This window comes from Chamaea fasciata, unplaced genomic scaffold (assembly GCF_029207755.1).
Source record: "Chamaea fasciata isolate MVZ Bird 193981 ecotype frontalis unplaced genomic scaffold, bChaFas1.0.hap1 SCAF_23, whole genome shotgun sequence".
Classification (NCBI taxonomy): Eukaryota; Metazoa; Chordata; class Aves; order Passeriformes; family Sylviidae; genus Chamaea; species Chamaea fasciata.
Genome location: NW_027094108.1, coordinates 3,229,268 through 3,253,125, shown reverse-complemented (window position 1 = coordinate 3,253,125; position 23,858 = coordinate 3,229,268). Strand labels below are relative to the sequence as shown.

General features: G+C 49.5%; 2 protein-coding genes across 2 annotated transcripts; one reads left to right on the top strand and one right to left on the bottom strand.

The window, feature by feature from the left end:
* The first annotated feature begins 1,606 nt into the window (after positions 1-1,606).
* On the top strand, positions 1,607-16,935 carry WRAP73 (WD repeat containing, antisense to TP73). The gene is made up of 12 exons (XM_066203107.1): positions 1,607-1,943; positions 3,104-3,256; positions 3,857-3,973; positions 10,914-10,986; positions 11,795-11,898; positions 12,682-12,768; positions 13,304-13,438; positions 13,526-13,603; positions 14,891-14,996; positions 15,461-15,586; positions 16,308-16,499; positions 16,774-16,935. The coding sequence occupies exons 1-12, from the start codon at positions 1,875-1,877 to the stop codon at positions 16,881-16,883; spliced, it is 1,350 nt and encodes a 449-aa protein (XP_066059204.1). The 5' UTR covers positions 1,607-1,874; the 3' UTR covers positions 16,884-16,935.
* A 705-nt stretch (positions 16,936-17,640) lies between these two features.
* Positions 17,641-21,546, bottom strand: TPRG1L (tumor protein p63 regulated 1 like). Its single transcript, XM_066203109.1, has 5 exons — positions 21,314-21,546; positions 21,146-21,237; positions 20,450-20,626; positions 19,752-19,905; positions 17,641-19,021 (listed from the first exon to the last, which is right to left on the bottom strand). Exons 1-5 carry the CDS (start codon positions 21,515-21,517, stop codon positions 18,827-18,829), a joined length of 822 nt encoding a protein of 273 aa, XP_066059206.1. The 5' UTR covers positions 21,518-21,546; the 3' UTR covers positions 17,641-18,826.
* Positions 21,547-23,858: the final 2,312 nt, after the last annotated feature.

The window sequence follows — 23,858 nt, the reverse complement described above, 5'->3', positions numbered from 1 at the left end:
GCTCCTTCCTGGAATAGGAGGCAGTTGCAAGGGGGTGGGGAGTGCTCAGCCAAGCGTGCCAGGGAATTAAAGCTGGTCACCAGCGCCAGAGTGACGCCGGGGCAAGTTGGCTGTGAGGGCTGCGACAGTGGCGGCCACCCGGCAGCACCGCTGGGCTGCAATCAGTCCCAGAATCAGGGAATGGTTTGGGTCGGAGGAGAGCTTAAAGATCGTCTCGTTCCAGCCCTGCCATGGACAGGGACACTTTTCACTATCCCAGGTTGTTCCAAACCCCGTCCAACCTGGCCTTGGACACTTCCAGGGATGGGGCATCCAGCAAAGGACACTTAGCGTAGATCAAGGAGGTTCTTCCCCTCACCAGATCCGTGGACTGAGCAGGTTTTGTGTTTATATTTAGCCAAGTGACCAGGTCATCTCTCCTGGGGCGGCCGGAACAACCTGGGGGATTGGGAAGGGCTCTGGAATTCCCCGCACTGCTTCCCCCGGGGAACAGCGACTGGCACACGGAGAGCGGCAATGGGTGAAGACTGAACATTTCTGATCAAACACAATCACCCGCAAGGCTAATTACGGACTCACAGGCACCCTGTCACACTGACACCCCCCTCACAAACTCCCGTGTAGCTGGTCACTTGCCCTCGGTCACCCAGGCAGGCAGTGAGCACTGCTCGTCCTTGGGCAATCACTGCTTGTGTTGGGGTCCCCTGTCGCCACTGGGGGACCAACAGACACCCCCCTGCCGCAGGCACCCCTACATCACACGTGGGGCAGATGGTGACGGCAGAGCAGCTGTCACGTCTGTCCCTCTGCTGCGGGGGCAGAGGACCGATGGATTCACCCCCCATTCCCCCACCCCCCGCCCCTCCAAAACACATCGGTGGGGCTGGAACCAGTTTTTGGAACCCAAATAATCCGTAAAGAAATCAAAACCTCTGATCGTGCGGTTTATCTTTAAGTGATGGTGATTGTGGCCGCCAAAGAGGGAGCAGGATCTCACCCTGGCCGTGCTGTCATTGGGATGGGAGCCACCCAAAAATTCCGGGGGTACAGACCGTGGGGACAAAGTGTTGTGCATCCCGCTGGCTGTTCAGCGGGGAAGGGATGCAGAGGAGCCTCAGCCCGCGGAACCAGAGAGTTTTGGAGACACTGACCGTGTTTAGGGAACACAGACATCCCTGTCCCTCGTTCCCCCTTGGCTCTTCTGCTCCCTGGCAGCTGCTGCACCGGGAAGGGGCTTTTTCCCAAAGGAATATGTCCCTTGAGAAGGGTTAGCGGGGATCTGCCCCTTCCCTGGTGTGCCTGTATTTATTTATCGATCGATCGATCGATCGATTGATTCCAGTCGGTTCGCATCCTTTTTGCTGGGGTATCTCTATTGCAATTGTTAGTTCCTCTCTCCTGTCCGGGGAATCTGGCGGGACATCCCACCTGTGCTCCTGTTGCTGTCGGTAATTAGCCGGCAGTAGTGATTAGCCCGAAGGGCTGATTAATTAGCCAGAAGGGCTGATTAATTAGCCAGGGCTGGCCGGGCGCGGGATGCTCCCCATGGAAAGGCTCCAGATAAGGGAGGGTTCCCTGAGGGTAGGGAGAAGAGGGGGAACGTCCCCCTCAGCTCATTAACCGCGTCATTACCTGGCTCATTAGCAGCTCATTTGCATACCAAGGCGGCTCACGCGGCGCCTTCCCGCGCGCTTCCCGCCACCGGGCGCCCCCTGCCGGGCGGGAGCGGGGACCACAACTCCCGGCGTGTCCCGGGCCGGCCCCTCCCGCGCGGCCCCGCCCCTTCCGGCGGGCCCCGGCGGAGAGGAGCGCGGCGGGCGGAGCGCGGCGGGCGGAGCGCGGCGGGTTCGAATCCCGGCGGCTCCGTGCCCGCCATGAACTTCTCGGAGCTCTTCAAGCTCTCGGGGCTCCTCGGCCGCTTCTCCCCCGACGGAAAATGCCTGGTGAGTGCCGGCCGCGGTCAGCGAGGCCGCGCGGCCCGGGGCGGGGCGGTTGGCAGGGTCCCCGAGCGGCCGCGGCGCGGGGCCCCCCGGGCCGGGCCGGGCTGAGGGTGGACACGGAGCGGGCAGCGATGGAGCCCCGGAGCCTGCGGGCCTGAGCTCAGACACTGCTACTGAGGGGCTTTGAGGCAGTAAGGGTCAATACTGGAGACCTGAGTTAGGTTAAATTAACCTTAATCAGTCAGATGGATTTGTACTTTAAATTAAGTAGCACCTGAAGGGAGCCCACAGGAAAGATGGAGGGGGGCGTTTTACAACGGTTTGGAGAGGCAGGACAAGGGAGAAAAGCTTCAAACTGCCAAAGAGTAGGGTTAGGTGGGGTATTGGGAAGGAATTCTTCCCTGTGAGGGTCCTGAGGCCCTGGCACAGGCTGCCCAGAGAAGCTGTGGCTGCCCCTGGATCCCTGGAAGTGTCCAAGGCCGGGTTGGATGGGGCTTGGAGCAGCCTGGGACAGTGGAAGGTGTCCCTGCCCGTGGCAGCGGGTGGAACTGGATGCGCTTTAAGGTCCCTCCCAGCCCAAACCATTCTGGGATCCTATGAAATAAAATCATAGAATAAGACACAAAGTCATTTTTTAAAAACTGGAGTTACTCAGTAGTGATGGAATCAACGAGGATTCTATTTATTACTATAATAGTAATCATTTAATTACTATTAATTACCGATTAATTACTATTTAATTATTAATTGGTAAATAAATAACCCCTTTCTCCCTGGGTTAGCTCTCACTTTAGTTTGCAGGGGAGCTTACTGCAATATAGAGTAGAATTACAGAATCGTACACTGGTTTGGGGTGCAAGGAGATTCAAAGCTCATCCAGTTCAAAGCCCCTGCCGTGGGCAGGGACACCTTCCATTACCCCAGGTTGCTCCAAGCCCTGTCCAACCTGACTCTGGACACTTCCAGGGATGGGGCAGCCACAGCATCCCTGGGCAGCCTGTGCCAGTGGCTCACCACCCACAGGGAGGAGGTTTTTTTTTTTTGTGAAACACAATATTGACCCTCTGTGAACTAAACCTGGGATCACAGCGAGCCTGGCAGGGGCAGCCCCAGTGCTCCATCTAGGATGCTGCCCCAGCTCAGCCCTGTCCTGTCCCCCCCAGGCCTCGTGCATGCAGCACCGTTTGGTGGTTCGGGACGCGAGCTCCCTGCAGATCCTGCAGCTTTACACCTGCCTGGATCAGATCCAGTACATCGAGTGGTCCTCGGACTCCCTGTTCATCCTGTGTGCCATGTACAAGCGGGGCATTGTCCAGGTGAGGATGGAAGCAGGACAGGCTGTGTTTCCTGCTGGCATTTGGGTGTGATGTGAGTGAGAGCTTAACAGCCAGCACTAGTCTGAGGCTTTGCTGAAGCACCTGATGTTATTGATAACACAGTTTGAGGATAACCCAGCATGCCAGGATTTTGAAAGCCACCACAAGCATCTTAGTTTGAAAAGGAATAAGATGAAAATATAAGATAAAAATATAGATATTTTTGCTATAAAAATATCTAGCAAAACAGCTCAGAATTGGAGATTATCTTACCAGTTCCTTACTGTAGTAGGAAATAAATGACATGCAAGTTTCTTAAATGGACTAAACCTGTTTAAATGCTGGATATTCAGAATATTTGTCACAGAAAAAAACCCCAAACAACCCCACATCATTTGCCATTTCCATGATCACCCCCAGAGGTGTGGGACTCACTTTTGCAGCGGGATCCAGCGCCAGTCCTTCATGGCTGCGGGTGGTTGGGTGTTCCTGAGCTCCCTGAGCTGGGATGCAGGAACCTGTTGCCAGCTGCAGGGAATCCTGAGTAGAGGTTTTGCTGAGCTGGTGCTTCCTGCCCTGTCTGGTTGCTCCCTGCCCCAGGTCTGGTCCCTGGAGCAGCCGGACTGGCACTGTAAGATCGACGAGGGCTCGGCGGGATTGGTGGCCTCATGCTGGAGTCCGGACGGGCGTCACATCCTCAACACCACCGAGTTCCATGTGAGTGCTGGAGGCAGGGCTGCTCCCCTCGGTGTCAGATGTTGCTGTCTCTGCCATTTGCCTCCTAAAATAACCCAAAGCCCTTAAAGCTGCAGCGGTGGTGGAGAGCACGGGTGCAGCTCTGTACTCCTGTGTGTAACTCCACGAGTGCAGCTCTGTACTCCTGTGTGTAACTCAGGTTAATTCCAGGTTAGGTGTTTGTTATTCCACTAGCATTTTGTCCTCTTGCTTGTGGTGGTAAGATAGAAAATGGATGCTTAAATTTGAAGGTAAAATTGTGTTTGGATAGGTTTTAGAACATATCCTGATGTTTCTGATTTTGATGGCTTTCATCCATGCAGTCTTAGAAACCTAATATGTTGCTTCTGTGGTGAGAAAAGCTCTGGATTTCTAGTTAAAAAAACTCCCAACTCATTAATGTTTCAGAGTGATTTTAAATTGAAGCTTATAGGCTTGTATTTATTGACCTGTGAGATGAGATTTAGATCCAGATCCTGGAAATATTTTCCCGACTGTTCGATTTGACACACAGGAGCCAGACTGCTGGTGGGACCACTTGTAAAATTAAAATTATAACACCTTTAATGCTTATTAAGACTCATATTGGGGAATGCTTCTAATGTAGAATCCAAATTGGTTTGTGGATGGTTGGTTTGTTGGAAGGCTTGTGGATTCTGACTCTTCCACCTTTTGGATTAGAGCTGATGATTCCTGTTAGTCAGTACAACAATGAAGGGTCAGAAAACAGCCAAGAACAGCACGTGAGGCACTTGTGTTTACTCTTTCCAAACCTCTAGAGGGATTTTAGGTGACAGGATCTCGTGCCAAAGCACCGGTTAGCACAGAATTCACATGCTGCAGTGCAAGATTCCCCCTTTTCCTGGGCAAATCCCAGTGTTAGTGGGATATGGCTGTGGACTCTGCCATGTGTGTACAGACCCACTCCCCCATCCCTCTAGAGAGGAGTGATAAATTCAGGCTTGGTTTTCCCAGGTGTGAATTGCCCTAAAAGCAGCAATAAAAATTAAAAACAAGCCCAGAATTCCAGCCTGGAGGCAGTGCAGCCATCCCTGCTGGTCAGGCAGCAGCAGAGGAGGCAGAACTGCAGGCTGGGGCTGTGTGAGGCTCCCAGAGAGGATCTCGTGGCACGTGTGTGTGGGGGTGGACCAGCGAGGATTTATTGCCTCCCAACAGAACTTGGTTTGACCTTAGAGGATTTCATTAAGCCTTTGCCAAGTTGGCATCTGTGTTGGGATAAGTTTCCTTTCCAGCTGTAAACAGGTTGCTAAATTAGCTGTTGTCAGACAGCTGCCGTGGTTGGAGCTGTGTTTACTCCCTCCCTGCTAAATCCACAGTCTGGGGGAATGGACGTGGGCAGTGCTCAGGATATTTAATATCAGTGTGTTATCAAATCCACACTGGAGGGCTTGGGGGTTCCCTGTCAGCCAGCTCAGCGGGGCTTTGGTCACTTCCAAACAGCGTCAAGTAACTCTCATTCTTGTTGTTCCTGAGGTCAATGTGTGAACTCCACTGAGAGCTCACAAGGAACTTTATTATTCCCTGAGTTTTTTAAAGGTTGTAGTTATGTTAATTTCTTTCTAGCTGTCTGTACTTACCAGTGCCTCAGAAAGATCATCCTAGAATAGTTGGGGTTGGAAGTGCCCACTGTAGATCATCCCATCCAACCCCCCTCCCAAGGCAGGGTCGCCTGGAACAGGAGACACAGGAAAGCATCCAGGTGGGTTTGGAATGTCTCCAGAGAGGAAGATTCCATGCCCTCCTTGGGAAGATGTTTCTGTGCTCTGCCACCCTCCATGGAAAGAAATTCTTCCTCATGTTGAGGTGGAACTTGTGTTTTAGTTTATGGCCATTACGCCTTGCCCTGTCAGTGATGCCTAAGAAAGGAGTCTGGCACCATCCTCTGACACTTCATCAGCTAATTTGTAGGGTGTCTTTGTGGTCAGTGTTCCTCCTCTACTCTGGGAGGCAGTTCCACGTTATCAGTGACTTGTGGAAGGTGTTGAACCCCAAGTGACTCTTTCCAATGCTGTTGTTCCACCAGCGTTTACAGGCACAGGCAGAGCTTAACCAAGAGCTGAAGGAAAGCAAATGGATCCTCTCCACGCTTCTGAAAGTGCTCAAAGCCAGGTTGGAGAGGGCTCAGAGCAGCCTGGGACAGTGGAAGGTGTCCCTGCCCATGGCAGGGGGTGGGATAAGATGAGCTTTGAGGTCCCTTCCAACCCAAGCCATCCTGGGATTCTGTGATTCTCTGCTTCCTCGTGACCCTCGTGTTTTGGGATAAATAGCGTGAAGATGTTCTGGAGTGTTTCTCTGAAGAGCTGTGCTTACAAACTACATACTTTGTACTATGTCTCATTCCATGTCAGGTCCTTAAGCCTTAAGGAGCTTCTCTGGAACTCCAGCAGCAGGGAAAAGTGTGTGTTTCTGTGTGTATCTCAGCTAATCCTTAGTTACTGTGCGTAGCTGAAAAATGCTTCCTGGCGAGGAATGTACTCCGAATAATCTTCTGAAATCCGGTGCTGACAGACACTGCTATGTAAGGGGGCAGAGTGACCCAGTCAAGTCTGGGACAAGAGTTGACAGTCATTTGAGCTGTAGGTTGTTTAAAAGTGTGTTTTTGTCTGCTGAAAATCACCAGTCCTACACCTGCCTGGAGCTGTCAACATCGGGCTGTGGTCCTGGGCCCAGCGCTGGAGACTGTTTATCACGTTACCATCTAAATACTTTTTATTTCTCAGCTGTTTTTAGGCTATTTTAAAAATGCTTCTGCTTTTGGTTTGTTTTTCCACTGCAAAACAACAGCTGAAAACTTCTCAGACACCGTTATTGTGAGGATTTGAGTTTGACAACTCCACTCAATCGAGTCATCTATGCTGAAGTGAAAGTATCCCCCAAAAGGAGCGGTGGAAAAGGGCTTGCTGCAGAGTTAACTGACCCTGGGCTGTTCTCCTTTTATAAAAACAATTGTCCCTTCTCCCTGAATTCCCTGAGAAAGGCAACGAGTAGCAATGGAAATTTCCTGTAATTTTTGAAGCGTTTGGTTTCTTTTCTCACCCTCTCTGTTTGGTGTTTCTGTTGCTCCTGATCCTGTCTGCAAGCTGTGACATAATCCTTCTAATCTTCTTCATCTCATTTATGTTGGCAACTTAAATGAGATTGTGGAATGTTCCAGGTGGGAATATGAAGGTTTTCCCTTTCTGTCACAATTCAGTTGTAAACACAATTTTAAGGGAAGGGAGTGTGAAATCCACACATTAAGCACATAATGTGAATTTCTCTGTAGGAATGTCTGAGTGGGCACAAATGGAACAACAGGAAAGGATCCTACTCTCAGGAATCAAATGCTTTGGTTTTGAATGTTCCTAGCACTAGGCCAAACTATCAAGTTGTGTGAGTTGGTGAGAAATTACAATGGAGTTATAGAATGTATCTGTGCGCTTCCCTCTGAGCCTGCAGCCCTTTCAGGGGAGAGTGGAGCTGAACAGACAGAGAAGGACAGGATGAGAGGACACAGCCTCAAGCTCTGCCAGGAAAGGGTCAGGCTGGACATCAAGAGGAATTTCTTCATGGGAAAGGTGGTCAGGCATTGGAAGGCACTGCCCAGGGAGGTGGTGGAGTCCCCTGGGCTGGGTGACAGTCTGGGGATCAGGCACAGGTTGGATTGGACTCGATGATCCTGCTGTTTTGCCACCTCAGTGAATCTGTGAATAGAGGGTTTGAAACAAGATGATCTTTAAGGCCCCTTCCAACCCAAACCGTGCTGTGATTCTATGATCTTATTCGATGTTAAAGGTGTGTTGTGGCTGATAGATGGAGTGAAGATTATGGCTTTGCTTATCAGACACTTAGAGGCATCTGGTTTAGTTGTAATCTGGGTTTCTGCAGGTGTATTTTGTGTGCTCTGTGGGCTCTCCCCAGGGCTGCAGAGGCACTGGGGCAGTTTGTTGTCCATGTATTTGGAGCACACAGGGCAGGGCAGTGCCCCCTCAGCAGTATCAGGGAGTGATGGCACTGAAACATCCGCTGCCAGGAGCACGTGCTCAGCAGTGAAGAACAGGAAAACCATTCTTGTGCTTCTTGAGGAGTCACAAAGCTTGACCCTTTTGGAGAAGCTGCTGTTTTTACAGCAAATGGAGGTTTTAGGTTGGATATTAGGAAAAAATTCTTCATGGAAAGGGTTGTCAAGCATTGGGACGGGCCCCTCAAGGGAGGGGTGGAGTCAACCTCCCTTGAGGAATTTAGAAGACTTTTAAATGTGGCACTTGGGGACATGGTCTAATGGTGGCCTTGGCAGTGCTGGGGATATAGTTGGACTCAGTGGTCTTTGAGGGCTTTTCCATCCTAAATGATTCTGTGCCTCCATGATAGAGCAGAGATGGATGCAGAAATATTTTGAAGCAGAGGTGGCCTTGCCTTTTCTTTGGCTGAGCCTCGGGCAGGGCAGAGGTGACAGTGGCAACTCAGCACAGGTTGTCCCTGTGCCCGTCTCCAGAGATTCGTGTGCCTTTGAGCTCAACATGAGCAGCCAGGTGTTGCCTCCTGAGGCTTGGAACAGCCAGCGTGGTCCAGGATGGAAGTGTGTTTGATGCCCAGCAGGCCAGGGGAGCTGTTCATGAGGCCGAGTAGCAGCCCTCAGATGCCTTTGTCAGGAAAAATGATGATCCAGCTCTCAGCATTTGAAGCCTGCAGCTGCTAAGCTTGTATTAAGTGGCTGGAGAATGTGTGCTGTGTGTTTGCTTAGGGGAGGCAAGGCAGCCAGTGCATTTAGGGCTGCAATTAATAGTCCCCAGCAGCATTTCAGTGCTGCAGTTGCTGCAGAAGAATGTGTGGAGGCATCGTGTTGGTATTTTTAAAGTAAATCTTGCTTGAGGAGCAAACTGACAACGCTGGGTTTGGGTGGCCGGAAGTGAGCGGCCCCAGGGATAAAAGTTGATTAATGTTCATCTGGTGGATTCCTCCAGGAGCTGCTGAACTTAGACAGGCAGAACTTGTTCTGCCTCTCTGCCCTGCCCAGGTGAGACCCCACCTGCAGAGCTGCCTCCAGCCCTGGGATCCCAGCATAGGAAGGACCTGGAGCTACTGAAGTGAGTCCAGAGGATGCCCCAGGATGATCAGAGGGATGGAGCAGCTCTGCTGGCAGAGCTGGGACTGTCCAGCCTGGAGAGGAGAAGCTTTGGGGTGACCTCATTGGCCTTCCAGTGTCTGAAGAGAACTCACAGGAAAGATGGAGAGATGATTTCCAGGGGCCTGGAGTGACAGGACAAGGGGAAATGGCTTAACACTGACAGAGGACAGGGTTAGGTGAGATACTGGGAAGAAATCCTTCCCTTTGAGGTTGGACAGGGCTTGGAGCAACTTGGTCTGTTGGAAGGTGTCTGTGTCCATGGCAGGGAGTGGGACAAGATGAACTTTAAGGTCCCTGCCAGCCCAAATCATTCTGTGATTCCACGGAAAAAATTTCTGCGTTATTTCTTCAAATCTCAGAAGTTTGTCTGACATGTAAGGCAGAAGGGACTGTTTGGGATTCCATGGATCTCTGATGCAGAGCCAGTGTTTATTGGGATTCTGAAGCTTGGTTTGAGCCCTGTAAATCCCTTGATTTGTGCTTCCCACCAAAACTGATCATGTCAGCAAGGGGAAAACCTCCAACTTCTGTTGCAACACCGAGCCTGCAGTGTTACCAGTGAAGCTCCATAGGCCGCTCCCTCAGGATCCTTTGTCACCACTGAACAGTGCCAGGTACTTCAGGGAAGGAAAAGGAGTGTCAAGGACAGACCTACAAAAAGGTGTAGGAGAACCTTCCTCCCGAGGCTGCTGGGATGCTGCTGGGCTGTGTGGGATGTGGGAGGAGGAGGAGGAAGAAATGGGGACAATGCTGGTGTTTCACATAATGGGTCAGAATGAATTCTGGTGTTCAGTAGTTCAGGGAAAGGCACCTTTGTGATGGAGGTGCTTCATTGCAGAAAGTCCTACCTGTAGCTCTTCCTTGGTGCAGGGAAACACAAGTTAAAAACCTGACCCTGGAAACATTCCTTGCTCCAGCTCCAAATGCAAAGGTTCACGTGCCATCCTGGTGAATGCCCATGTGTCTGGGGCTGCCGTTGCTACGGGAGAGGGAGTATTTGTTTTTAATTGGGTAATGTGCAGATGGCAAAGCAGAGCCTGGAGTGCAGCTGTGACCTTGGGGAGCTGTGGGGAGGCTGGGTCTGCAGCTGCCTGCTCTCCCTGCAGCTCTTGGTGCTTGTGGAGGCACAGTTCCCCAGAAATCCCCCAAACACCAGTGCAAAGCCTTGCTTTGCATAGCAGGTTTTGGGTGTCTGAATTTTTCGGTCATTCTGTAAGGGTGCCTCCTTGTGTGTGCCTGAGGAGGGAAGAGCAAAGCACAAAGCAACCATCAAAGCTGAGGGTTTCTAAATGATGTGAAATACAGCTCAGTGTTCAGACTTGGTAGCCTTTTCCGAAGGGATACAGTGTTCTGAAGGGGCTGAAACTTGTCATCCATTCATAAAGGCAGGAAACTCCCCATTCTCTTCCAGATTGTGTGATGAATCTGTTTTTCCAATTGCAAAGTGACTCTGGGCAATAGAGTGGGAAGACATTTGTGCTAATGGCAGGAACTTCAGTGTCTGTGAAGAGGTTTTCTCCATATCAGTGGTGTGAATTTTTTTATCCCCATCTAGGGTACTCACATAAACTTGGGGTAAATTCCCTGCTAATAGCCAGAAATTGGGAAAGAATTCCTCATGGTTGTTTCCCAGGACATTTGTTATTCAAAATAGCTGCAGAATCAATTAATCACAGAAGGTTCATTGATTCACTTTGGGTTGCTTAATTAGGTTGATGTTTTCTTATTAAATCCTTTTTTTTTTTTTTTTAAATCTACAAAAATAACCAAAACTGCTCCCTGTCTCTGTGCCAGCTGCGCATCACGGTGTGGTCCTTGTGCACCAAGTCTGTGTCTTACATCAAGTACCCCAAAGCGTGCCAGCAAGGTAAGTGTCACACACCTGCCTGGGCATGGTCCTGTAATGTGGGAGAAAGGGAAAATGACTTTAATTTTGGGAATTTAATTTCCATTTTTGGGAACAGGGTCTGGTCCCATCCCTTCTGAGAGGCACCTGCAGCCAGGTTGTGCTGTCTGAGTGAAGGATTCCAGCTGATCCATGTGCCTGCTCTTCACATGTGCATGTGTTGTGTTTACCTCTGAGGGATCGTTTTAGACATTAAATTATGCTGGATATGCCTGTGATGAAAAACATTAATCCAAAGCGACTTTAGTCATCTTCTGCATATGGAAAAGCTGGAAAGGGAAACTTGTGTCAGGGCTGTCAGACCACATGGCTGTGGTGAGCAGTTTCCTGCCCAAGGCTTGTATCCCAGAGATGACAAAGACAATTATGTATTCCATGTAAAATCCAAGAGGATGGGGAGCAATGCCTGGGAGTTGGTGGAGACCTGATGGTTGCATAACTGATCCATTTAGCTGGGCTAAATGAAGTGGTTATTTGGAATCTGTTGGGTTTATATAACGACTGTCAGTGGTTAGATGTGTTTTGAAGCACGCTGGAGCTCTGCATCCTGAGAAATTGTACATTCCAAGCTTAAAAATGGCTGACACAGTGAATCAGTAACACCGTGCTTTGCCTTGATTAATGTGACCTTCTGTGAAGAGATTCTGTCTCCTCTTTTATTTCTGCTTTGGATTGGGAGTAACTGTTCCTCGCTGAAGCCTCATCAGCTCTTCTGCCTTGTTGTCTAGTTTCTATTTAAGCCAGTTTTAATGGCTCTGTCCTGTGGCAGGGGTGGCTTTCACCAAGGACGGGCGGTACATGGCCGTGGCGGAGCGACGCGACTGCAAGGACTTCATCAGCATCTTCGTGTGCAACAACTGGCAGCTCCTCAGGGTAAGCTCTGCCTCTCCTCCCACTCTGCCGTGGTTGCCTGCACATATTGCACACTGCTCCATTAGAAACAGTGAGAGTAGCAAGTGCTTGGCACTTGGGATATGTGATGTAAACTGTTCACATGTGGGATCAGTACATGGAGGGTGGCATTGGCCATGGGCTGGATCTGAGCTATTAAACCTCATGAAGAACTTGTCTGTATGTTGTGTCACCTCTAATTTGGGAATTCTGATCCTCACCAGAAGCTGAGAGAGAATTTGGGGAGTACCACTAAACGTTTGTCACGTTCTTGAGCTCCTCTCTAACGAACCTTGTAGTGGAAGCTGTGGCTGCCCCATCCCTGGAAATGTCCAAGGCCAGGTTGGATGGAGCTTGGAGCAACGTGGAATAGTGGAAGGTGTCCCTGCCCATAGGATGAGATGAGCTTTAAGGTCCCTTCCAGCTCAGACTATTCTGGGATTATGTGATCCTGTGCTTTAAGACAAGGAATTAGGCTTCCTGAATTTTTGACTGATTCAGTGTAACTAATTTAATTTTCTTACGAAATGCTCTTCATTTGAAGGTATAGAAACTTTTAGCTTTTCTGTAGAGGGGATCAAAGATCCACTGACTGTAGCACATATTACAGGAGGAAATATTTTTGTTGCTGCTCTGGCATACAAAAAGCTTTTTTGTGTTTGTGGTAGCCTTTGGAAGGTTAAAACTGAACATTCTGTCAGCTTAGATGCAACAGGAATTGTTGACATATTTCAGATGGTTTTGTGGTTTCTCTTTTGTGGGCAGCATTTTGACACAGAAACCCAGGATCTGTTTGGGATTGAGTGGGCTCCCAATGGCTGTGTGCTGGCAGCGTGGGACACGTGCCTAGAGGTGGGAGGAAAACCAGATTATTTTCTTGAAGAGTTCAAGCTGGTCTTTGGCCATCACATATAAAGCAGTGACGAAAATAATTAGTGTTTAAAATGTTTCTTTTGAACATAAAAGGCTGTGAGTCCAGCTTCTGTTAAATATTGCACTTGTATTGGGGATGAGTGTCCTTGCAAGTGGATGTCACTGTTCTGTAAACCTTCAATGACAGCAAATTATTTCTAATTTATCTTGCAAAAAAAAATGGTAAACACTGCAGAATCTGCTATTGAAAAATGAAAGAATAATGGAAGAATAATAATGGAAGAATGTAAGTCTTCTACAGCTTTACTGACATTGCACTTCACAGTGATTTTTACAGTTAATGAAAGTAATCGTCCAAAAAGAGAGCAACGAAGCCTCTTAACTCAGATAAGACACCATTTGTACCTTTGTATTTAACTTGATGCATGTTAAACAGGCAGAGTTTGGCTGGGATGATTTGCCTGCCTGTGGTTTTTAGCAGCATTGCTGGATTTTAGCTCTGTCTGTGTTCCAGTACAAGGTCCTGCTGTACTCCCTCGATGGGCGGCTGCTCTCCTCCTACCGCGCCTACGAGTGGCCCCTGGGTGTCAAATCAATCGCCTGGAGTCCCAGCAGCCAGTTCCTGGCCATTGGCAGCTTTGATGAAAAGGTGAGAAATGTTTCCCTGCCTCTTTTATCGAAGCCATTTGGAGGACTTTGCCCTAACAGTCTCCCCTTGCCGCGTTCCCTGAGCCAGGTGCGTATCCTGAACCATGTGACATGGAAGAAGATCACGGAGCTTGACCATCCAGCAACCATTTCCAACAAAAAGACTGTAAGTGTGGATCCCAAAGCCGTGGAGTCTTTAGCAGAGCTTGGGTGCTGCTGTTTGTATCTGAAAGATGCTGATGAATCCATTTCATTCTGGAGAGTTTGCCTTTTTCCCCGCTGGGGCTTGGGAAGTTGCATGGCGACCTGGCAATGTAACAAAAAAAGTGGGAATCCTTTCAAATTTGATGGAATCTGTATTTATGATCGTCTCGCTTGAGCAGTAATAGATTCTCAGATGCTCCTGTCACATGCCAGTGTATTTTGGTGGCTGCATTACAGATTTGGGTGTGCAGCTGATGGCAAACTGGAAAACTGAACAGGAGAGATTTGTCTCAGCCTTATACAATTCCTAACTTTAAACAGTGCTGGAACTGGATTGCGTTCAGATTTTCCATCCTGTGTGGACATGCTCATCCAGCTCACCTGATGGGCATTTCCTGGAACATCTGTCAGCATTGATTTTTATCCTTTATACCTGTACCTGCAAGGTCTGACAGATTCTGGGCTGTTGGCAGCAGGTGCAGAGCTGCTGTTCCCAAAATCCCAAGCTGATCTCATCCCTGGAGGTAACAAGAACAGTGTGTGGTGCTGTTTGCATTGCAGAGGCACTGAACAGACCTCCTGGAAGAGTTTGGGTGTGGATTATAAGCCTGCAATATTCACATGACTCTGCCTCTTAACCAGAAGCAAGGCACGAGCCATTAAAGCACCTCAGCAAAGCTTCTCACGGCTGAAAAATGCCTTAACTTCCAGTTAGGTGTAAAATATGTCATGGAAAACAAATGGAAATAGCTCTGTTAATCTCCACTACACAGACAGGAATTGCAGTTGCTGTGTGTTTATCCTGGTGCTTGTGTTTGGGAATACGTTGCAGGCACATGAAAATATTTTTGCTATTTTCCTTCTGCAGCACTGCACTTTGTTTGTGATAGAATCAGATTAAAGATTTTTGGTTGCAAAAATGAGATTAATGTTCCAACTGCAATGAGGATGATTTAATTTGCTGTCAGAAATAATGAACGAGGTGCAATCCCTCAGACCTGTTTTTTGTGGGGTTTTTTTGTATTTTTTGCAGTATTTTTTTCTGCTTATGGTTCCAAATGGCCCATGATTCACTGAGAATACTGGATTCCAGATCTGCCTGCTGAAGCCCTTTCCTCTGTTGATGAACCAGGGGATGCTGAGATGTACTAAACATGCAAATGAGCCAGTGGGATTTGGGTATTTGGTAACTGCCCATGTTCAAACTCTCCAAGGCCCTTCTGTAGAGCTCTCACTTGTTTCTTTGTAGATTGTGTATAAAGAAGTGGAGAAATCCCCAACTGTTGACAGAGAGAGACTTTCTTTCCCTCCAACAAGAGCATTGGCTAGTTCTCTCTTCAGCACACAGAGTAAATGTAAGCCAAAGTTTACTCAAACCAGACACTTGAGTTTGCCTTGGGAAGTCTTTAAATAAACATTGTAGGTGAACTCTGCCCCTTGGATGGTGGAACAGATCCTCTGGATGTTCTCTAGGGCAGTAAAAATCAGTCTTTGTGGCACTGTAAATCACCTTTGGTTAACAGTGTTTGAAATATTAGATAAAAGGTAGTAGAAAAGTTAATCTCTCCTCATTTTCCTGATTTAATCTCAGTCTTGCCTGAATTTCCAGCCTTTCCTTTTCAGCAGGAGAGCAGGAGTAGTAGTAGGGTGGCTGTGTGAAGATGTGATATCTTAAAGCAATTGAAATTTTGATTAGAACATCTTGGAGAAGAGTAAAATATGATCCTATCACTTCAGACATAAGGGGTTTTAACAGTTGGATATAAATGTACTGTCCATCCAGGCTCACTTAGTGAAATACTTTTATTTCCTGTTCCAGATGACATTTCCCAGGTGCCAGTTTCTTTACAGTACATCAAACCAGTTGCTGACAGAGCAAATCCCAAAGTGGGAGTTGGGATGTTGGCCTTCAGTGCAGATAACTGTTTCCTGGCAACCAAAAATGGTAGGTTCCGACTGCCCTGCCTTAGAGGGGAAACCATGTGGGGCATGTGGGGGGTTTCCTTAGCAGAAATGATCCTTTGCACTATAAAAAGAGTCATGACCCTGTAAAATCAGCTCTGTTGTGAGATATGTATACTACGGAGGAATCCCAGCCTGTCTTCCAGTGTGTGTTAACTGTTGTGAGCTGCCAGAACTGCTGATCAGGGCACGAACTCAGCCTTGGCTCTGTAGTTAATGAAAATAGTGGGGTTTTATGTTTCCTCAAGTTTGTGTGAGCTCACTGTATTGAAAATGAAACGCACCTTCCCACTTACAGCCTGGGTCTCCTAAAAGGCAGAACTCTGCACAGCCTGTAGCAGGAGGAATTCTGACTTCCTGAATAGTGAAAGTCATGGAATTCATGTTCCACTTTTCCCCTTGGTCCTGAGGAGCTGTTTGTGCCTGCATGCCAAAGCTCAGGGTCAGGTGCAAAACCCATCAGACAGACTAATGTGATAAAAGCTAGGGAAGGACTGGGAGATTGACTAGATCACTTCAACCTTTTTTTTTCTTTGCAATATTTCCAAGGCTGAATATCTCCTGAAGGCTCTGCTTGGCAAAACTCAAGTGGGGTGTACCTAAGGGTTTGTGTTGTATGAATTTATTTGTTCCTGTGCATTGAGAAAAACCAAACATGATCCTTTTATCCTCCAGCTATCTCACAATTGCTGCTTCCTCTGCAGATAACATTCCCAACGCCGTGTGGATCTGGGACATCAGGAAGCTGAAGCTGTCAGTGGTGCTGGAGCAGCTGTGCACCATCCAGTATTTCCAGTGGGACCCCTGCCAGCCCCGCCTGGCTGTGTGCACAGGCAGCAGCAGAGTGTACCTGTGGTCCCCAGCTGGCTGCATCGTCGTGCAGGTGCCTGGGGAAGGTGAGCAGCAGCTGCCACAACCTCAGTGACAAAATATTGCTCCATTTATCAATCGATCCAAGTTTTATCCTGGAAATAGCTCAGGTGTGTTCTTGGAGCTGCTTAAAAACGGGTGTTTTCACCCTCGGGAAAAGAGGAGTGCACAGTGAGACAAAGGAAGTGTCTCACGGACAGCACGGGGCCAGCAGGGATTGGTGTGGCTGATTCCAGCTGCTTTTCCTCCAGCAGGAGGATGGACTGCCAGCTCCTTGCTGACACTGATCTCTTCCTGCAGGTGACTTCCAGATCATGTCTCTCTCCTGGCATTCCAGTGGGGACTCCATGCTGCTCCTGAGTAAGGACCACTTCTGTGTGTGTTACTTGGAAAGAGAAGAGGTAAAATAAAAGAACTAAAATGCATTAAAAACACTCGCAAGTCTGAGGAAGAAAGAGGAAAGGAGTCAAAACCTGTTGCCCAGTCTGAAGTGTTTGTATTTATAAGTTATTTATTTGAAGGAGCACCAAGCTCAGTGTGTGAAATATTGTGACTGCATTTGAATGAAGTGATGTAGCAAGGGAAATGTAGGGAATGAGTGTCTATTGCAAGAGAACCTGAGTATTGATGCCGTTGAACATCTCTTTTTCAACTCTGAACCCTTATTTTTTAAGACTGTAGCTCTGTGTGTATATAATGTATAGCTGTTATTTAAATTTTCTATTTCCAATAAATATTTTGATAGTTACAAACTATAAACCTGCACCTCTGCACTTGAAAGTCTGTTTCAGTGTGATCAGTGATGTGATGATGTGGTGATTTATCCCATCACAAGGAAACTGTTACTTGCACACAAATAATTTTGGGTGACAGTAACTGTGCCTGGGCCACCATGGATTTATTACATAGAATCTTTGCCAGAGGGATCACAATTGACACTTTAAGATGCTGAATTCCAGGTAACTGAAATGGGAGTTTTTGTCCCAACTCTGGTGCCAAATAGGAGTGGATGGTTTTGCAGGGAAGGAGCACTTGGATATCCTTCCTTGTTTTCCCCTGTATTCTTCCAAGGAGGGAGCCTCTTGTTTAGGAATTTACTGGACGTTTTTTCTTTTGCTACCTAATTTCACAGCCTCAGTCTCCAGAAAATGAAGAACAAATACCAAGTAAGAGTTGAAATTTAACTTTACTGCAAGGTTAATGAACATTGAACAGGTAACTTAGAAAATGTATGGAGAAGCTTGGAAAGCTGGAGTCAGGACAAACTGCAACAGGAGTTTCACCAACACTCGCCTACATTAAGGTCAAAAAACCTCACCACTGCAGCCCAGTGTTCATCCAGCAGATAAATGCTCTGATGAAAGGGCATGGAGAGAAGGTCATGCACAAGGAAAAAGCTTGTTAGAGTACACCCCCTGAGCAATTACAGCTGTAATCTCTTGGGCTGCTTCTGAATTTCATCCCTGGATGAGAGGAGAGGTTCAGTCCAGGAATGTATGAACCAAGGCTGACACACAGTGCTGAAAGTTTTTTGTCTCCATTAAATGTTCTGGCCCAAACTAGAGTAGATTTAAGAAAAATGGCTAAGAGTATGAATCTAACCAAAATAGAATTCCTTTTCAGTTCTACAAAGAACAGCTTGAAGGCAAACGTGTTTGTCAGGCTTTTGGCAACGTTCTCTGACAACAGTCTTTATTCTGTGGCTGCAGCAAAGAAACAGAAGTAGAGAAGAAGTTCCAGCAGGTTCTTAGAGGAATTTTTACGAGAAGCTCAGAAATGCACATTGAGTTCACAAACCACTGCTGAGCAGGTGGAACAGTGCAGCTTTAGCAAAAGCCAGCAAATACTGTTAAAGACTGACTGACAGCTTTGAAAATTCCTAACAGGCATTAATCAGAGCACTGAGATCATGGTGATTGGAACAGCAATTCCTCTTAAGAACACAAAGCAGTCCCAAGCACACGACAGGATTTGACACCGCACGTGGGGATACAGCAGGGCCGTGGCACAAAGGTTCTGCTGTGCACTGGGAATTTCAGCAGATTCCAATGGCACTTGCACTTCATGGACTGGGAAGAGCAGGCACTGGGACACAGAACACACCATGGCTCATTCACCCCGCATAAGGACCAGTGAGGGCTGTAGATCAGGTACAAAATACAAGACTGACACCACCCTGTGTCTGCTTCAAATCCAACCTGTGCATTCCCCAAACAACCTGGGAACTGTCATACAACCTCCCCCTATCCTTCCCTAGCAACTTTGCTTTATCACGTGCTCTGCCCTCAGCACCATCTCCCCAGGGCACCACCAGCAACTCACTTGCCCTTCAACAGGTGACACGCAAGGGGGTTTAAAATCCAATTTTGCCTCTTGTCATGGAGTATCCCAGCTTGGCCTCGTTGTTGATGAAGGACATCAGCCCCAGGTAGGTCTCAATGAGGATGGGCCGCTCCAGCACCAACACCCCGTTAGAACTTCCTGGCGCTGTGCCCTCCTTGTGGGCTTTCTTCACAGCCTGGATCAGCTGCGTTTGAAAGTTCTCCAGCTGGAAGAAATCACCTTGCTTTTGCATTGTTTTACAAACTGTTAAGACAAGCAGCTGCTGCTAGGGAATGGTGAAGGATTAGCATTAAAACTGTAGCTGTCAGGGCTCTATGGGTTGTGATAGTCACAGTCTGATATTTAACCTCAGTGATTCAGTTAATTTCATACAGGACACTGCTGATGTGTGACTTAAACAGGGTACAGATTTATCAGTGACCAGGTGTTTATTTCTGACTGTGGTTCCGCCCTGATCACTGATGTGTTACGCTTGATAATGTTCTAATTCTAGGCAAACCTTCAGAGGGAAGCACCTATTACAAAAAGAACAGAGAACCACCTCTGTGGTTTTCACTGAGCAATTAAACCATCTGTTAATTAGCTGGCAGTCCTAGATGAAAAGTTTGTCAGGCTGTCGGGTACATAAGAGCACAAACAGATCCATTTGCTTTTGCCCAAGATCCATTTGCTTTTGGGTTTTACAGGACTCTGCACCTTTGGGAGTTTTGGCTTCCTCTGTGTTTCAGCCAGTTATGGGTGGCTGGCAAAAGTGGGCAGTGGGGCCACCCTGCAAGTCAAAATTTGGAGACTGGGGAGATGGAGCTCCCAGCTCTAAATTTTACCTCTGATGTAGATTTTTTTCGATTAATTAAGGTATTGCTTAAAAATAATCCAAGTTGTGTCCACCTTATGAGCTCAGTGAGCTGCCTGGAGCAGCAGAGGCCGTTCCTTACCCGGCACAGGGACGAGATCTTCTCGTCAGCATCTGCCATGGGGTGCTCAGTGAAGGTCACGTAGGGGATGTTGGTGGACCAAGGGTTCCACCTGTTGATGAAGGAGGCCCGGCTTTGCTTGTCCCACTGGATTCGGATCCCGACACCTTCCCTCCTGACAGTGCAGAATGAACAGGGTAAAACTTCCCAGTCTTTGAGCAAGGTTAACTAAAAATGTTCTGTCTGAAAAAGACCTTGAAACTAGAAGCTATCTTGAAAGACAAGTGATAGTAAATTTTGCTGTAGCCCCTGAAACGTGCAAAGGGCCATTTTTACGAGTGGAGAGCAAGAAGGTGAAGCACCTGGGAGACCCTGGTCATCCTTCACAGCCTGTGACAGCCCCTGCGTACAGGGGACCTGCCACTCACAGCTTTCTACTCATGCTAAGGTGGTGTTACCACTACTTATTGCATTAAGTAATGGTGATGAGTTTCTGCTCCCAAATTACTCATCTCATCTTGAAAGTCCTTGAGCAACTTGCTGTTACTGCAACTACTCGCTACCCCAGCAAACCAGCAGCTACCCTGAGGTCAAATAAAGCTTCAGTAATTGTTTGCAAAGTTAAGCAAGCAAAAGGAAGAATTCTCAGACCACTCCAGTGGGCAGGCTGACAGCTCAGTCTAACTGTGCAAGACTTACATGTGACTGTGGCTGCTTACTTGTTCAGAGATTTGGGCGGGAACTCAAACTCCCCCACAGAGATAGTGTCCACGGCGCTGAGGGCAATCCTGGTCACATGCTGGCATTGCAGGCTGATGAAATTGTACTTGCAGACCAGGAGGGACCAGTCTGTGATGAGGACGAGGCGCTCCTTCTCATTGTTCCAGTGATCGATTCTGGGGAGAGAACACAACTGAGCTTTAAGTGATTTTGACTCCTGGCTAGAAACACTCAAGAGCTTGCCAGATAGGAGAGTTGCTGAGGAGAACAAGTCTGAAGTCTTAGTGACGGTGTATTTTCTGTTTGGTTGGTTGGTTTCTTTGCACGGGCAGGGCCAGTGCAAGGCTGAGGCTCTGTCCCCTGCTGCACACACGGGGCTTTGGGTCACTTTGTTGAAGCTACGCCCGCGCTTTACTGCAAGAGTGGGTTCTCCGTGGGACCGGATTTCGTAAGGGCTTAACTGGGGAGCGTTAGTCTAGATCTGGAGGGCTGGGTTATAAAAAATAATGAAATAATGATGGCTGCAGCCAGCCTGGGCCGTTCCGGGCCTTGTGCGCGCGTCACTATTCACCAGGTTTAATACAGAAGAGCGCTGTGGGATGTGCGGCTCTGGACCAACCCGCGGGGCCCGAGGCTGCGCTTCCTCTCGTCTCCCCCCGCCCGGAGCGCCCGTCCCATCCCACCACGGAACTCACTCGGTGAGCAGCCACACGCTCTGCACCTCCCCGTCCTCGGCGGGCAGCACGACCACCCGGATCTCGCTCACCGCCTGCTCGATGGTGCCGGGCTGCGGGGGGAGAAGGCAGAGGTCAGGGCGTGCGGGCCGGGGCCGCGGCTGCCCCCGCGCCCCTCCCGGCGCGCACCCGGAACACGAAGTACTGGCGCAGGCGGCCGGCGCGGCCCGCGGTGCGGACACTGAGCGGCCGCAGCGTCTGCCGGGCCGGCGGCACGGCCGGCTCGAAGGGCGGCCCGGCACCCCCCGGCACCAGCGTGGCGGCCCCGGGGCTGCCGGGGCTGCCGGGGCCGCCGGCCGGGCCGGACTCGTCCGCGTCCCGCAGCTGCAGCATCGCGGCGGCGCCGGGCGGGCGCTCGGAGCCTTCCGGGGCGGAGCGGGGCGGGCGGAGCGGCCGGGGCCGCCTCTCGCTCCGCGCCGGGCCGGGAGGCGGCACTGCAGCCCCGCCCGGGATGCTCGGCCGGTGCCGGGGCGGAGCCCGCCCGGCGGGATACGGGCTCCGGGGCGCGGCAGCGCTCCCCGCTCCGCTGGGCCTGGGCATCGGGGGTTGTCATCGTCACGCACCGGCGGCTGCTGCCACCGGGGCTGTGCAAAGTGGTGCGTGCTGTCATTATCGTTTGCTCAGAGCGGATTAGATACCAGGTACCATCACCATGCCCAGGGCTGCGTCAGGTGTTGTGACCATCGCACACCCGGATTGCACAAGGTATCAGGTACTGTCACAATCACACGCCTGGCTATGCCAAGTGCTGGGTGCTGTCGCCATTGCCTGCTCAGAGCTGTGTTAGGTACCAGATGCCATCACTGTCACACACTGGGGCTGCACCAGGTACTGGCCCCTGTCACCATCACAGACCTGGGGCTGTACTGGATGGTGGGTGCTGTCAGCATCTCCTGCCCAGAGCTGTGTCAGGTACCAGGTGCCGTTGCTGTCACACACCTGGGGCTGTATGAGGTCCCAGGTGCCACCACAGTGGCACACCCAGAGGTGTATGAGGCCTGTCTCAGCTCTGATGTGCATTTTCAGGGCTAAGACAAGAAGCCACACGCATCACACAATGTACAGTGGGAGGCCCTGAGCTCAGCCAAAATGATGCTCTGCTCTGCCCAGGTGGTCTGGGCAAGACTCTCATAGGAACTCACAAAGGAACAAGATTTGTAGGTCTACAGAGGCCAGACAGAGCTGCTTCACAGCAGCTCTGTGTCAGATGTGCAAGATCCTTAAAAATCATCAGGACAGAGCTCAGGAAGGCACCAGAGCAGTGTGGGGTAGGGGCAGGATTGTGCATGGAGAGCCCTGGCGCCCCTATCACATCCAGCACGCTTGATAGCGAAGATTAAATAATGCTGGGGAATGAATGGCACGTTAATGTTTCAGTTTCTGTGGTCTCTGGCATGACTGCAGATGTTATCATCAGTATTTATGGAACTGTATCATATCTTGGACCACTTTCAGGGCTGTTTTACCCAGAGCCAGAGGATGACATCCTCGGCGGGCGGCTGTGCTGGGAAATTATATAAAATTGAAAACATTCTAAATTGACTTCACAGACAGGGTAGGGTTTCAGATATCTGTCTTTCACATGTGTCCCATGAATCCCCCGCTGTGCTCTCCACAGCCCTTGTTCACACGGGCCTCTTTAGGTGGGAAATCTCACTGCTGGCTTTAAAGGGACTTTAAAAGGACTGCAGAGCTGACTTTGTGCTGGCTCACTTCTCATAGCCCAGCTTTTCCCATTGGCCCTTCCCCTTCTCCCTGCAGGCAGCCTGGCCACGTTGGCCGTGGCTGGGAAGAGTGGCCATGGCATGCCAGCCGGGACCCTGCAGTGAGTTGTGTCCCACCTGTGTGACAGCCAGGATTGTCACCTGAGGCAGCGTGGGAGCTGTGGCTGGACCGATCATCCCCATCCTTGGCCTCGAGCCGTGTCCTGGAGAGGGAGCCCGACTCCCGGCTCTGCCCCATCCCTGCCCATTGAGAGGAATCCCTGGAAGTCTAACTGGGGGCAGCCTGTTTCCTACTGTAAGAAACTCCTAACTTTTTAATTCCAGATAGAAAAAGAGAGGCCTGGATTTATTGTATCCTGGAGCTCTCTCTGTTGTTATAAAGCACCTTTATGTAGCTGCCTTTCTTCTCGAGGAAGAATGAAGAATGTTTTCTTCCCGTCCGTTAGGCTTGGCTGATATTTTACTGCTAAGTGGAAGCCTTAACCCTCCTCACCTGCTCTTTTCTCTTTCTTGAGGATTTATGGCACTGCTGTGACCTTGGGAGGGTTCTGGTGTAAGGAGCAGCTGCTTCCGTTTTTTCGAAGAGCCAGCAGCTTTTGGGCATGGCACTTGGAGACTTTAGTCTTGATTAATGGTTGTCCTTTAGTCACAAAATATGTCCATGAAACCATCCCAGCCTTCCTCCAAGCCTTCTTATCCTGCTTCTCTGATGGAAATCAGCACCTGTCCCAGGCCAATTGAGCTCTGGAGCGCCCTGGCTGCTGCTTTGGTTCCTCCTGGCCCTTTGGGAGGGTTTGCTGGCAGGTGCTTTAAAGGGACTTCAGTGCAGCCTCCCTGCTCTGCTCTGCTCTCCTCCCCATCCCACTGTGCCAGCTACTGTGTGCAGTTGGAGGTGTCCCTGCCAGCAGAATTTCTTTGGAAAGTGATCAATTTAGTTATCTGTTGGAGTG